The 12,268-nt window shown below is 56.2% G+C and overlaps 1 protein-coding gene across 1 annotated transcript; it reads right to left on the minus strand.

The window, feature by feature from the left end:
* Nucleotides 1-919: 919 nt before the first annotated feature.
* Polr2e (RNA polymerase II, I and III subunit E) lies at nucleotides 920-5,675 on the minus strand. Its single transcript, XM_036171452.1, has 7 exons — nucleotides 5,556-5,675; nucleotides 3,674-3,848; nucleotides 2,423-2,619; nucleotides 2,174-2,232; nucleotides 2,005-2,083; nucleotides 1,759-1,835; nucleotides 920-1,382 (listed from the first exon to the last, which is right to left on the minus strand). Exons 1-6 carry the CDS (start codon nucleotides 5,610-5,612, stop codon nucleotides 1,770-1,772), a joined length of 633 nt encoding a protein of 210 aa, XP_036027345.1. The 5' UTR covers nucleotides 5,613-5,675; the 3' UTR covers nucleotides 920-1,382; nucleotides 1,759-1,769.
* Between the last annotated feature and the right edge of the window lie 6,593 nt (nucleotides 5,676-12,268).

Raw genomic sequence — 12,268 nt, forward strand, 5'->3', positions numbered from 1 at the left:
AAGGTGAGCCAAGTATTCCTAACCCTGTTGTGGGGGTGCACACCGTCACCCCAGCACACAGGAGGGAGTACTTTTGGTCTCAGGGCAGCCTGGGCTGCATACACAAGGAGACCTCGTCTCAAAGCAAAACCACTCAATGCATCAACCAGACATTCTGCCCTGGGTGTGAGGCACACACAGCAGCTAGCAGGTGCAACAGCCCGTGTCCACAGGGGAGGCAGGCAGTGTGGCCTGTAATCTGGAGCACCACGCAGCCTCCACGCTAGCCCAGTGTGGTGGAACCCCAAGTACATCCTGCATCCTGAGACTCAGACGCAAATGGCCACAGCATGGGACAATGGTAGGAAACGCAAGGAACAGAATTCAGGGACAGGAAATACTCTGGAGGCCGGACTGATGGCTTATGGCGTTAACATTCTTTAGGGTTGTCCTGGAAATAAGACAATGGCTGTGTAAGAAAGGATAGGTTGGGCACAGCTGCCCTGTACTGCTGGATGAGAGCGAGTCGAAGAGTGGCCTGCAGCCAGGTGCAATACGAACCAACGGCTGAGGCAGGAGGCTCTTCCAGGCTAGCCTGAGCTGAGGAATGGACTGTGTCACCCCAGCACTGAGTGGGGCAGGACAACATGGATGTCAGGTTCCCCACAGCTACTTAGTGAGCTGGAGCCCCGGCTGTATGACGGTGGAGAGGAAGGGCTGGGCATGGCCCAGGGGCATGGTGCTTGCCTGGTATCCTTCCTTCCACATCAGTCCACACAGGTAACGGCAGAGCTCTGGCTACTCAGGCAGCAAACAGGATGCTTACCCTTCACAGGAGTGACTGGGGGCTACAGGGGATACATGGCATCCACCCCAACCAAGGGCCCTCCAGGACCCATCTTGTACAACCTAGCCCAAATTGACTGGTTTTCCAAAACAATTTATCTCCTCAAAATATCTTTAATTCTCAAAACAGAGTCCTACGAGAATGGAGAACTCTAAGCAGGATGGGGACCCCAGAGTGACAAAGAACTTGGGGTGCACATGGAGGGCCTGTGGTGCTGGCCGCCTGGTGGCAGTGCTGGCCTTGTCCAGGGACACATCCCCCGAGACACTGGGTCTAAAGGCTAACAGGTTATGGCCCATGGGAGCAGCGGACAAGGTCACTGTTCATCAGGGTGCCAGGCAGGAGGGTGCTGGGGAGCTGGGACGGCAGATCAGCTGGCTCCCAGGGGTTCCAGAGCACGACCCACGCTGTGTGGGGGTTCCTTTTTATTGCTTTTCAGACGAGGGTCTCATACCAGAACGCTGGGGCTGGACCAGTTCTTGCTAAAGAGTCCACAAACTTGCTTTGAAGTTGCAGCAATCCTCCTGCCTCAGTCTCCAGAGTGCTAGGATTTAACCTGGCAACAGTAGAGTTTGTTTGATTTTTGAAATAAGATCTCAGGATGTAGCCCAGGCTGTCCTGGAACTCACGAGATCCACCTGTCTCTGAGTGCTGGGATTAAAGGCAGGCCTCCCACTGGGTGTTAATTTTTGTGGGTATATGTGCAGTTGCCATGATGTGTGGAGCAAGAGGGACAGCTCGCCAGAGTCAGTCTCTCCTTCCACCAAGTGGGTCCACTTGGGTGGCCAGGCTGGGCGGCCGAGGCGTCTCACCCAACAATCCCCATCTCAGGATGGGACTGTGTCCCGTGTTGGGACGCTGGCAGGCAGTGTGCTGGCTGGGGGAGGCGGCTCATCTGGGGATGCTGCTGAACTCACTCTGGTGAGGCTCACCTGCAGCTGGGCTACTGGACCAGGCGGTAGGTGATATAGCGGCCAGCGGTCTCACTGGGTCGGATGATCTTCACGACCTGTGGGAGCAGAGCTGGGGTTGGCAGGGCTTCAGGCTCCATAGCTGGGGCCACTATCCTCTGGCCATAGTGGCCCTGGCCTCAGAAGGAGGGGACAAAGGAACCAGGGTACTTTAGGAATCCAGAATTCCGGAGGGCCGAGGAGGGAGCGACGGCCACGGCTTCTCACCTGTCCTCGCTTGATCCCAAAGTAGCGTGCTACTGGGTCCCCGGCCTGGATCCTGGGCAGCTGGCTCTCGCGAAGCTTGCTGGGATACAGTCAAGGAAGCTCGTGGGTCAGCACTGGATGAAGTGTTCAAAGTGTGTGTGGGGGGGTGGGGGGGCAGGGTAAAGGATACTATCGGGCCAGCAGTTCCGTCACCTCCTCCTTGGTCATGACCACATGCTCAGGGACCAGCTGTGGAGACAGAGAACCACCCACAGCCGTGTAACCATCAGGGACCTCAACGGACCCCAACAGGCTGAAGGGTCCTGTCACAGGAGTGGGAGGCTCGGGGCCACAGCACCGAAGCTGCGGAAACGCCCTGGCCCAGCACATGAGGGGCAAGCCCGAGACCGGGAGGGGCCTCCCCAGGACAGATGCGCACCTCGTGTTCCGTGATGTTGATGAGCAGCTCTTGCTGTAGGAACTGCTCCAGCACGTACTTAGGGGCCATGTCCACCAGCGACTGCTTGGCGGAGGGCGTCATGCCCTGCTGCACCACGATCAGCGCCCGCGTGATGTTCTCCTCCTGCATGCGCTGGCAGTACACCTTGATGGTCTTGATGCCCACCTTGGGCTCCTCTGTGGACACAGCACAACCCTCGTACCAGTGCCGGAGGCCACCACTGCCCTGCCAGTCTTGGGTTTCCCTATTTGCCAGCGAATACCAGAACAACTAGCAGCCATGAATGGGACTAGTCAGGAAGGAAGCTGCAGGGCACCCTGACCCCGGGGCACCCTGACCCTGCGGCCCCTCCTGGAACAGGGTGGAGGTGCTGCTGCTCTGGGGTTTAGGGGACAGTTTTGTCAGCTTGGGACGCCTTAAAGAGACAAGATGGATCCTGTGTCCACATGCGGCTAGCCTTGGCTCCTCGGGCAGCCTGGGGTTCACTGGAGCATCAGGACCCGAAAGTGCAGGAGTGGGCCCACATAACCATACACACATGGTTTGCAAGCTTCTGGGTCTCACAGCTCTACACTCCCAATATTTTTTTCTTTTTGAGACAGGGGTTTTTCTCTACGTCAGTGGTTCTCAACCTGTGGGTCCCAACCCCTTTGAGACCATAGGAAAGCACAGATATTTACAGTTATAAAGTAGCAAAGAATACAATTTTATGGTTGGGGGGGTCCCCACAACATGAGGAACTGTTGCTGTAAAGGGTTGCAGAATTAGGAAGGGTGAGAACCACTGCTCCATATAACCCTGGCTGTCCTAGAACTCACTGTATAGACTATGCTGGCCTTGACCGCCTGCCTGGGCCTCTACTTCTCCAGTACTGGGATTACAGGTATGTGCTAGTATGCCCATGCCTGTCCCGCTAACGCTCACACTAAAAACATAGGCCCCAGGGCCTCAAATCATCAGGATATCCAAGTAGACAGGCTGTTTGGGGAGACTAGAAGGCAGCTGCACAGAGAGACCCTGGGTTCTTCAACAGCACCCCCTCCATGACACACCTTCAGAGCAGCCTGGGCTGTAAAGCAGAAACCACAGAATACAGCAGACAGGAGCCGGGGCAGGGGGCCCTGAGAGCTGGTGCTGAGACTCCACGGGCAGGGATGCAGGGACAAAAGCAGGCTGGCCGTGCCACAGGCCTGCAGCCAAAGCTGGGCCATGTGGGACGCACCGACTCACCTGGGAAGAACACAAACATCTGGTCTGTGGGGTCGTCATTGTGGGCCACCAGTACAGTGAGGTCTGTGCGCCTCGGTCTCCCTTCGCTAGGTTTGTCCCCAAACTGTGCCCTGAACTCCTCGAGTGTCTGGTCCAGCTCATCCTGGGTCACCAGGTAGCCACGGTCATGACAAAGCTGCAGAGACAGAGGACCAGCTGTGTTCAGAGAGGGAGAGCCGGGGACCGCAGAGCTGGGGACTGCAGAGCTGGGGAGAGCCGGGGACCGCAGAGCTGGGGACCGCAGAGCTGGGGACCGCAGAGCTGGGGACCGCAGAGCTGGGGACTGCAGAGCTGGGGAGAGCTGGGGACCGCAGAGCTGGGGATCACAGAGCTGGGGACTGCAGAGCTGGGGAGAGCTGGGGACCGCAGAGCTGGGGACCGCAGAGCCCAGACCTGGCTGGGGACAGGATAGGGAGGAACACTGAACTGACCCAGCAGTGCTGCATGCTGTGTGGCTGGGCTGGTCCCCAAGCTCTGGACAGGCCCCAGCTGAGCCCCACCCCACCCTCAGCCGGACTGGGGCAACCTCTCAACACCCCCACCCCCTTAAGTTCTTCAACACGGGAACCTTCCTGTTCATTCTTGGGCCTGGTAAGGGAAGAATAGAGCATCATCCAGGATCAGGGACAAGGGGCAGGCTCGAGAGACCAGGTCCTGGGGCCCACCCAACAAGAAAATCAAAACTATGCACACCTCCTGCTCCACTGGGGACTAGTCTGCTCAAACAACCTACACTTCTTTCTTAAGATCATTTTCTTTTTCCCTCGGAGACAAGAGTTTCTCTGTGCAGCCCTGGAACTCACTCTGTAGCCCAGGCTGGCTACAGAGACCCGCCTGCCTCTGCCTCCCGAGGGCTGGGATTACAGGCGTGCGCCGCCGCCGCCAGGCTCAAATTAGCACTTTACCTTTTGTTTATTTTGGTTTCTTGAGACAAGGCCTCCCTACAAAGCCCTGACCGAGCTGGAACTCACTATGAAGACCAGGTTCGGTTCAACCGTACGGAGCTCGGCCTGCCTCCGCCATCGCGCCGGGCCAAGGCTGCTTTATCCCCGTGCATACTGGTGCTTTCCCTCTGTGTCTGGTAGAGCCCTGGGCTCGTCTCCAGCACCCTTGGCCAGGGGAGCGCGCGGCAGCCCCGTGGCCACTGCTTCCCCGCGCGCGAGCCGGGGTCAGCACCCGGGAAGAGCCGGGTCAGCACCCGGGAAGAGCCGGGTCAGCACCCGGGAAGAGCCGGGTCAGCACCCGGGAAGAGCCGGGTCAGGGAAGAGCCGGGTCAGCACCCGGGAAGAGCCGGGTCAGCACCCGGGAAGAGCCGGGTCAGCACCCGGGAAGAGCCGGGTCAGCACCCGGGAAGAGCCGGGTCAGGGAAGAGCCGGGTCAGCACCCGGGAAGAGCCGGGTCAGGGAAGAGCCGGGTCAGCACCCGGGAAGAGCCGGGTCAGCACCCGGGAAGAGCCGGGTCAGCACCCGGAAGAGCCGGGGCAGGACCCGGGGAAGAGCCGGGGTCAGCACCCGGGAAGAGCCGGGGTCAGGGAAGAGCCGGGTCAGCACCCGGGAAGAGCCGGGGTCAGGGAAGAGCCGGGTCAGCACCCGGGAAGAGCCGGGTCAGCACCCGGGAAGAGCCGGGTCAGGACCCGGGAAGAGCCGGGTCAGGACCCGGGAAGGGCCGGGGTCAGCACCCGGGAAGAGCCGGGTCAGCACCCGGGAAGAGCCGGGTCAGGGAAGAGCCGGGTCAGCACCCGGGAAGCCGCGGCAGGACTGGACCTGCTGCAGGCCAGCCTGGGCCGAAGCCGCCTTCGTCCGCAACGCGGCTTCCGCTCAAAGCCTCGCCCCGCGCGACTCGCCTGCATGATGGTCTTGCGGATCTTCCACAGCCGGTACGTCTCCTCCTCGTCGTCCATGTTGCCGCGGTGCAGGAGCAACTGCGCATGCGGGCTCCCGCCAGCACTGCGTCTGCGTCTGCGTCTGCGTCGGCGGGCGAACCCCACGCACACTCACCGCGCCTGCGCGGAGCCACGGACAGGCCCCCGCGAGGCCCCCGCCCAGCTTTGTGCTGTCTTCGGCGAACGCCTGAATAAGGTGACTTCCACCATAGGCTGCGCGGTGGGCAACCCCGCGTCCAGCGGCGCGGGATCGCGCTCGGGAAGACCTCGCGATACTTGGCCGACCACCGTTTGAGTTTGCAAGAGGGACCTGGGCGTGTGGCGCACACCTTTGATCCCAGCGCTCGGATGCAGAGGCAGGCGGAGCTCCGTGAGTTCGAGGCCAGCCTGGGCTACAGAGCTAGTCCAGGACAGCCAGGGCTGCACAGAGCAAACTCTGTCTCCAAAAACAAACACTAAGAAAAAAGATTGCAGGAGGAGCCTGTGGCACAAGCGATGCTGGGCGTGGGTCCTGCGACTCTCAGTGTGGAGCAGCCTCGCGGGCTTCCCGTCCATGTTTGTGCCTCGAGTTTGCACGAGGTCATGTGCCTCGGTTTCCCTTGTCACACACGTTTCCGTTAGTGGTATATATTAGTGTAGATTGATTTTGCGTGATAACGGGTTCCCAGCACCCACGTGAGGTGGCCCCCAACCTTCTGTAACTGCAGCTCCGAGGGTCCGACGTCTCTGGCCCCGGTGAGTACCACACTTGATGCCCACATTGCAGACACGCAAACATGCATAATTAGAATGCTCAGAATCTAAAAGGAAAAATTACCAGTGCATGGGGATGCACGTAATCAGCAAGAAAGCGGGGGCGGGGGCCAGCTTGTGAGAAGGTCGACAAGGTGGTGAGGAAATGGACCCCAGTGAAAGGCTTCCAGGGCTGAACCTTTCCAACCTGTACAGGTTGACTTCAGGAATGCTTGTGTCTTTTTTCCCTTTTTGGGGGGTGGGGGATAGGGTTTCACTACATAGCCCTGGCTTAGACCAGGTTGGTCTCAGAAGCACCGAGAATGGCCTGCCTCTGCCCCTCAGTGCTAGGATTAAAGGCGGGGACCAGCATTACCCGCAAGACCCACAAGACTCAGAAAACCCAGAGTCCACAGGTCATCACCAGTTCCTGCCTGGGAACTTGTGCTGATCCTGACAAGTTTCTACCAAACCGGGGAGGCCCCCACCAAGAGTACCTGGACCCACCTTATGGGCTGCAGAGCTCAGCTCAGCCTGGGACTGGTTATATGAGGCTCGAATTCCAATAAGGGAATATGGGCAAGCAAGGTTTTGGAAACAAAGAGCGTTACCTAGGGCCAGGAGTGGTGGTGGGTGCATCTGGTTCCATCACTCTGGGGGCAGATCGCTCTCGGTGAGTTCCTGGCCAGACTCTGTTTTGTTTTTGTTGTTGTTTTGAGGTATGGGTGGGGAGACTTGACATTAACCTTCAGGGGGCACAGGCTCTCACCCATTTGTTTTCTTTTGTTTTGTTTTGAGGCAGGGTTTCTCTGTGCAGCCCTGGCTGTCCCAGAACTCGCTCTGTAGACCAGGCTGGCCTGGAACTCAGAGATCCGCCTGCCTCTGCCTCCCGAGTGCTGGGATCAAAGTTATGCATCATTCCTTCCAGATGATGCTCATCGTTGGTGGTAATGAACAGTCAGAGCCTGAGTGCCTGGGCATGGGATATTAGAAAACAGTTGGGGGCCGGAGAGATGGCTCAGAGGTTAAGAGCACTGCTTGCTCTTCCAGAGGTCCTGAGTTCAATTCCCAGCAACCACATGGTGGCTCACAGCCATCTGTAGTGAGATCTGGCGCCCTCTTCTGGCCTGCAGGGATGCATGCACACAGAACACTATACATAATAAATAAATAAATCTTAAAAAAAAAAAAAAAGAAAGAAAACAGTTGGGTGCACGGCAGGGGCCCAGCTATAAGAGTACACACGTGCCTTTCCGTGGGCATCCTTCCTCTCACCTCGCCTGCTGTGGTTTGAGAGGAACCGGCCCCCAAAGAGTGGCATTATTAGGAGGTGTGGCCTTCTTGAGGAAGTGTGTCATTGTAGAGGCTGGTTTTGAGGTCTCATATTTCTGGGAGGCCCTGCTGTTCAGAGGTTGCAGTCTACCATAGCCTGGCCGCTCTCTCCAGACCTCGTCGACCTGAGGGACTCCCTGCCCCCACAAGACTTCCTGCTCCCTATCTGCCCTTATCTGGAGAACAAGTCTAGGCCTGGAGGACTGACCTCTGAAAGCTGTCCCTAGGTCTGGATGCCTGATTTATCTGACCCTTGGCACAGTTCCCTGCTAGACGCCTTTCTCCTGCGTCACACATGGCAAGATTTGTACTGGGAGCTTCGCTACAGGACCCTGCTGTCACTAACCTACCCTTATGATAGGAGTGTGCCACTTAATGCAAATTAGGGTCTGTCCCCAGGCTTCCCAACCCTATCCATTTCCTATACTCGGGACTCAAGTTGAGCAGGTTCACCAAAGTCGTCTCCTGGAGGACTGTCTCCCTCGCATCCACAGCCCTCTAAACCCTGTTTGCTGCTTTGGCTCCCCACTCCTAGTGGGCCAGCTCAGGATCCCTGAGGAAGGACAGCTACAAAAATGCTCAGGACATCACCCCTTGTCTTAGACCACTTCTGGTTGCCCACAAGTCAAGATGTAGGACCCAGCTCCTAATCCAGCACCATGTCTGCCTGCGTGCCACCACGTCCCACCATGATGATAATGGACTAAACCTCTGAACTCTCAGCCACTCCAAATAAATAGTTTCCTTTGTAAGAGTTGCCGTGGTCATGGTGTCTCTTCACAGCAATTTACACCCTAACTAAGACGCCTCCATCCCCGGCTTTCTGCCTCTTGGTGTGTCCTCAGCTGGAATTTCAACTGAGGAAGCCCCATCCCTCCAAACCCCACCCTCAGAAAAAACACCAAAAGTCCAGCTCTGCACTCCTGGCTGGGGCTGCCGGCTGCTCAGTCCCCACCTAAAGCATTATAATTGGGCACAAACCCAACTTGTGAACACTGATCACCCCAGCGCCTCCAGAGTATTTAAGGCTCCTCTTTAGATTGGCCATGTGATTGTTTTCCAGCCTCTTCTATGTCGGTCTCTGGGGGCTGAAGGAGTCACCCAGAAGCTGCTTTGCCCAGAATGAACCTGGTCTTTTACTTTTTAATTTGGCTCGATCTGGCTTACAGCATCCCCGGAGAAACCTATTATTGGGGGTACGGAAAACCTATTCTTGAGGACCCGGGGTCTCACTAGCTCCTTTCCGGGGCCCTTCTCAGCCTTTCCTCCTAGTCTGTCTCCATTCATTTCTGTCCCAGCCCACTGCAGCAGCTTTCCCTACCAGGAACGCCACAGCCACCACACTTGCCCGGGATGCAGAAAAGGCAGCGATAACCAAAGAGTGGAACACCCACCCAACACAGATAAAACCAGATGTAACACCAAGACACCCTCAGACATCACAACTCCAGATGCTTAGATCCCAGGGTAACAGTCCCCCAGAGGTTAGCACAGCCGACTCCATGATGGAAGCGCCATTCAGGCCATAAAACACATCATGTAGACGGCACCACCAGTCAGAATGCAAACAAAGACCTAGTCCATCAAACTGCACAGTTCTGGGCCTGGCGGTGGTGGTGCACGCCTTTAATCCCAGCACTCGGGAGGCAGAGGCAGGTGGGTCTCTGTGAGTTCGAGGCCAGCCTGGGCTACACAGAGAAGCCCTGTCTCGGAAAAACACTAAGAAATGAAAGCTTTTGTGGTTAGCAGCTGCAGACACAGAAGAAACAAAGGACTCTTAGTGAGTCTGTAAATCTTCCTGCCCCAAATCCCAAGACCCTAGCTGCAGGGACTCCTGAGCGGTCTGACGGACCACAGCCTGTGTCAGAATAAACCTCTCACCTAAAGATCAATACCCTAAAGGGTCTCTAGGCCCCAGACGAGGTCCCTATGATGTGGTCCTGTTCAGTCATCACCAGGACCGGTAGCGGTGTCCACAGCAGCAAGGGTGACGGCTCTGCTTGGCCATGGAGGACCGCAGGCAGCCCTTGCAGGACCCCAAGAGGGAAGCACCAGAGGGCTAAGGCATTCAAGATGCAAGGCTGGCCCTGGGTGCCATGTGTCAAATGACCTTGTTGGCATGATGCAGCAGAAGCAGTTGCTAAGTTTGCACATCAGAGCCTCAGGCTCAAGGTCCTGATGCAGCAGAAGCAGTTGCTAAGTTTGCACATCAGAGCCTCAGGCTCAAGGTCCTTTCCCCTGGGACATGACACAGGCCCCATTGGAGCAAATGACGAGCTGGCCCTGATTCAGGATAAGGACCCATGGGGAAATGAGACTTGCTGGAGTGTGTGGCCCCTGCCCTGGCTGTGTAGACCAGCACACCAGAGCCTGCTCTTTTCTCAGCATGGAGTATGAATTAATCTTCCTGTCTCACATACAGGGGGATGGATTCTCTCACCAGTGAGGGCCCTTGGAGCCAATTCCCATGTCCCTAATGTCCCAAGTAACAGAGGAGCAAATAGCAATTTCTCTGCATTGTTCCTGGGACTGGTGTTACTGTGGACACAGGAGCTGCACGCTGGTTCAGTCAGATGCGCCCTACATCCCGGCCTTCAGCTCCTCCTCTTCAGAAAGCCAATCCCACGGCTGAGAGGCCAGGACCTGGATCCTCCGACCTCCCCGCTGAATCCAGAGAAATTAAACTAGAAACTTTTCCCCGGCAGGATTTGAACCGGCTATATCTGGGTCAACAATAAACAGGGATCTAGAGTAAGTTAACCCATCTCAGATGATCAACAAAGCCTGTTACAAAATGGAGGCCCTTAAAGAAGTGTGGAGCCAGTCAGACGGCACTGGTGACCATCATGGGAGAACAAGGTTGCACGTGATGCGAAGCTGGCAGAGGAAGAGAATCCACCAGAGAAGACCACTCACGCTCAGGTTCAAGGCGATAGAAAGTCTTTATTAGTCAGCCGTGACTGGGTGCTCGGGATCCCACTGTAGCCCTGAGCCTTTCTCAGCATGAGCGTTCAAGCCCAAAAGCCATGTCCTGGGGTGACACACTTCAGTTAGCAAGGACAGTTAGCCAGAAGCAGAACCACAGAAGCCAAAGAGCAAGGTCAGGTACATTTAGAGACTTTCCCAGAACTGTGGACTTTGGTGGATCAGGCCTGTGTTTTCATTTTGACGGGGGTTCTGTCCACCTGCTGAGTTTTATGGCCTGGATGGTACGTTCACCATGGAGTCAGTTGTGCTAACCGGGGCCTGTTAAAAGGCTTGTTTTGAGTGGTAGAAGGCATTACATTTTTAGTCCCACAATTCAGCTCTGGAGGGGATCATTCCAACACAGGAAGTGACTGTCCACTCAAGAGGGTGTTTGCAGAATGGAAGAGGTGAAGGTCTCAGTCTTGACTTCACTTGGAATTAGTACTGGGTTAGGGTTTTATTTTTTTAGCTATTTATTTATTTTTTATGTGTGTTTGCCCACAGAGGCCAAAGAGGGCATTGGATTCCCTGGGACTGGAGTTACAGACAGTTGTGAGTCACCAGTGCTGGGGAATTGAACCTGGGACCTCTAACCACTGAGCAATCTCTCCAGACTCTGTAACAGGAGTGCAGGCTACTGCTGTATCCCTTGTGTAAGAGGCTAACTGAACAACTCGTCGAAAGAGCAAGCGACCGACAGATGCCCATAGCGTCAGTCAATACAGATCTAATGCTGTCGGTCACTGGGTCAGACATCGGGCCTGTAACACAAGGGAATTGAAGAACTGGTCGATTCAAAAAGTAAAAATAAGCCAAGTGTGGCTGCTCACACCTTTAATCCCAGCACTCAGCAGCCAGAGGCAGGGGGATCACTGTGTGAGGCCAGCCTGGGCTACAGAGTGAGTTCCAGGACAGCCAGGGCTGCACAGAGAAACCCTGTCTCAAAAACCCAGAAAATAAAAAATAAACAAACAAATAAATAAATCTGAAAATGGGCCAATAGGAGCAAGAAGAAAAAGAGAAAAGGACATAATTAAGCGATGGTGATCCATTGTCAGGATGAGGTGTGTTCAAGCCCATCCTTGACTCACGACCAGCAGGAAGTGCTAGGCCAGTCCTGCTCTCCCTTCACCCTAGGGTTGGAAAGTTGTCAGAGCCCCAGGAGCATGGGGGATTTTCGGGGGACTTCTGGGAAGCCTGGAGGGGTGGCCTATGGGAAAAGGAGAGCAGGGAGGTGTTGCAGACGCAGAAGGAAGTCCATTGTTCCTTGTCACATGGCGAGCCAGCTGCGGCTGCCTGCCTTCTGTGCAGGCCCACGGAGGATCCTGCAGACTGAACCCACCCGGCTTCCGCTCTGACATCTCTTAGCTTGCCAGTGGAGTGAGGGTCCCGCCTCTCACAGATGTGACATCCTCATCCATGCGCAGAATGCATTCAAGGTGTAACCTCTCTGGTCCTCTCCCCACCCCAGCTGGGCCCCCCTCTGTCAGGCCTGGTCCCCCGTGGCTGGTCCCCTGTGGTGTGAGGCTAATGGGAGAGTGTGGGCCATAAATGGATGCCCAGGGAACCCTACACTGGGAGGCTGAGGTAGGAGGACCACCTTAAGGCCAGCCTGGGCCACTCAGCAAGACCCTGTCAAACAT

The sequence above is a fragment of the Onychomys torridus genome, chromosome 21 (assembly GCF_903995425.1).
Source record: "Onychomys torridus chromosome 21, mOncTor1.1, whole genome shotgun sequence".
In the NCBI taxonomy this organism is placed as follows: domain Eukaryota; kingdom Metazoa; phylum Chordata; class Mammalia; order Rodentia; family Cricetidae; genus Onychomys; species Onychomys torridus.

Bases quoted from the DNA above. Each gene is read 5' to 3' on its own strand.
- Polr2e (XM_036171452.1), bottom strand. From the start codon at position 5,612: ATGGACGACGAGGAGGAGACGTACCGGCTGTGGAAGATCCGCAAGACC. The intron at 3,849-5,555 runs GCGAGTCGCGCG...CTGTCTCTGCAG, and splicing joins TCCGCAAGACCATCATGCAG to CTTTGTCATGACCGTGGCTA. The intron at 2,233-2,422 runs GTGCGCATCTGT...CTGTCTCCACAG, and splicing joins TCAACATCACGGAACACGAG to CTGGTCCCTGAGCATGTGGT.